Genomic DNA, 2,978 nt, shown 5'->3' with positions numbered 1-2,978 from the left:
CTGTTTGACATTTCTTAACATCCAAGTTGCTTCTGATTGTTTGCAATTATAAATAAACAAAATATCCTGCCGAGTTTTAGTTCTCTAAAGGTGGAAGGAGTTTATTGATCTATTCAAGGATTCCCCAGATGACCACTCTCACTGTGTATGGAAACAGCACTGTAATTTCTGCTTGTAAATTGTATCTTCATGTGCTGTGGTTCTGAGAGGCAGAATCTTGAAGGAAGCCTTAGAAAGTTTTGCCCACATAAGGAAACACCTATGGGAATGTCAAGGATGTGAGTCTGGAGATCAGGTTCTCTCTAGTCAGTGGTCCACTTGAACCACATGGAGAGAAAGGCCATCTAAGAGAGTGACTTACATAAACGAAAAAGTGACTGACCCTGAAATCCATTAGACTGAGAACTCAGGGTTCTTCATAAGAGAGGAAAGAAAAGAGGACAGGTGGGAGGGTGTGAAGTAGAAAAAACTGGCATCCCAGCCAGAGGACAGAGGTCCTAACAGAGAAGGGAGGTCAGCCGTGGCTGAAGACATTATCTAAGGATGCTGCAGCCAGACAGTATCACTGCTACAGTCGGAATTGAGAAGTTAGCTAGTATTTTGAGTTACTGGGTCAAAATTTAGGAACACTTTTAATTGTATAGTAAGTGCTTTCAAATAGCTCCTGGAAGCAACTTTGAGCTCAAGTGAACCCTCACCAGCACTGGGTGGCTTATATCCTAAGTAATGCTGCATAAGACAGTTACGTGTTCTGGAAGTGATTATAGTCTCTTGTCTTCCAAATGTGTCATTTCAGCTCATGGAGGAAAACGAGTCTCTTAAGAAGGAGCTGGCTCAAGCTAAAATGGCTCTTGCAGAGGCGCACTTGGCCAGAGATGCACTTCTCCATCAAATGAAGCAGATGGCCCTCCAGTAGCGGCGGTGGCTGCGAGAACTCGGCTCGCAGCTCTGGAGTAGGAAGGTTGTGATTAAAACATGCCTGTAACCAGTTAGTGGGAGATTTTCCTTAACATGACAATAAAGTGAGACCGAGTGTGCTGAAGTGATGAGTGTTCCAACCCGGCTTAGAGAGCACTGGGCACGTGGGGCCGTCGGCCGCTGTGGTCCAGGGAGGGCAGCGCAGACCCCGTAAGACAGCGAAAAGATGTCAGGACCGCATTACCAACATTTAAAAAGAAAAGTGAAGACCTTTTGAGCTCATGCAGATGCTGAATTTATTTCTTCTTGTTAATAATTTTCTATAATTTACAAAAAAATCAGATGCCTTTAGGGCTAATGTAAAAGAAGGATTACATTTTAAATGTTATTAAAATTATGTACTTAATCTATAATTATTTAATTGCTGTAAAAAGTCCAATCAAATTAATAAATTATATAATTACTGAGTTTACAAACTGAAAACTCTTGATCACACCGAGCTTATAAAGTAACTTGAAAATGTGAAAAGAAAGGCACCTTAGATGATGGGCAAGGTTTCAATAAGGCACAATTGTAAAAATAAAAAGCACAAATACTAGAGTATGTGAACAAGTGACTTAAAAGCATTACTTGTACATTCCATTAAATGCTTATCATTAGACGTAAAACACAATTTATCTTGCTATAGTTGGCAGTATTTGTAACTATAAAAGTCTGAATTCATACTATTTTAATATTTCTTTATCTTACCTCTTTAAGGAGAATGTTTTCAGAGAATTTGTTTTTCACACACATAAAACAATTTCATACCATTCCTGTAGTATCATATTACACACATGTTTGCTCATATAAAAATATAAAGCTAGTTTTGATTAAATTTCTGTGCTGTGTGTCTATGTGTGTTTCCATATGCACATGCACACACACAGTCTTCTGTAAGAGTCATTGGTAAATTTTGAATTCTATTTTCTAGGGCTTAAGGTTGAAAACAACATGAGAGAATCTTAATTATGCATTATGAAATAAAAGTACATGAGTATTTTAAGAAACAGGTTTTTGAAGACAATATATTTCTGATAGAATTAAAGCAAGTGGTGTCTATTTTAAACCTCATACTCCTAAATAGAAATGTGTCTAGGATAGGCCCGAGACAGCTGGACTGTTCTTTCCTAAAGGTACTGGGAACCCTGGCCCTGCTCTGACACTCACGGTGCTCTGCCGTTGGCACAACTTACAGCCATCCCTGTATCCGAGGACTTTATTACATTATGTGTAAGGGTGATTTAAATTTTATTGTGAGCAGTATTTACCTCCCCGCCTCCCCATATCTTCCTTTTTAGTTGACGTCATTAAAAAATACAGGCACTGTTTGGGAGCCAGCATACAGCCAAGAACAAATAAAACTGTTACTATCTTACCTCAGAGTATTTACAACATCACATTAAACTATGTTACTCTAAACTGTATGTAGCCTTAGATTAAGTACAAAGGTCTAATTAGAGCTTCGGAATGTATAGGCTGCTAACCTTTGATGTCTAGGTATGTATTCAGCGACTCATACAGGATGAACTTCTGAGCTGACACTGTTTCTCAGGATCGACCTATTCTCTATAAATATAAAATTTTTCTATGGTATAATGTTATATTGTTTAATGTTACTAGACACTGAATGTTTTCCTTATTCCTTTAAAATGTATTTGGCCTTCCCAAGAAATCATATAAACAATAGAGGTGATAATATTCTGAGCATTCCATATGGTTTGTCCGATTGTTTTTTTATTTATAAAATACTGGTTTTGTGGTGGTTTAGGATTCAGGAAACATCTCCAGAATGTTTCGTGTGTTCTCCACTGTGGATGCGGAGGGTCGGCAGGACTGAGTTGCCGGAGGTATGAAAGGAGGGAACGGATGCTCAGGATAGGCTGACTAAAGCACATTAGTAATTAATAATGTGCCTTTGGTTTAAAGCAAGCTATTCTGTCTTCTGATTTCACATAATGTTTCATTTGCAGACTTTTCCAAGGCAGGGAGGGGAGAGGGATGAATCACTGTCTTGCCTG

General features: G+C 38.5%; 1 protein-coding gene across 1 annotated transcript in view; it reads left to right on the top strand.

The window, feature by feature from the left end:
- The window catches only part of Uhrf1bp1l (UHRF1 binding protein 1 like), a 67,003-nt gene extending 64,331 nt beyond the window's left edge, over window positions 1–2,672 (top strand). The window contains exon 21 of the mRNA XM_005358186.3: window positions 797–2,672. Coding sequence (XP_005358243.1) covers window positions 797–916 — 120 coding nt within the window. The 3' untranslated portion in view covers window positions 917–2,672. The remainder of the gene's footprint in view (window positions 1–796) is intronic.
- Window positions 2,673–2,978: the final 306 nt, after the last annotated feature.

This window comes from Microtus ochrogaster, chromosome 24 (assembly GCF_000317375.1).
Source record: "Microtus ochrogaster isolate Prairie Vole_2 chromosome 24, MicOch1.0, whole genome shotgun sequence".
NCBI lineage: Eukaryota > Metazoa > Chordata > Mammalia > Rodentia > Cricetidae > Microtus > Microtus ochrogaster.
This window is presented reverse-complemented; position numbering and strand designations above follow the sequence as displayed.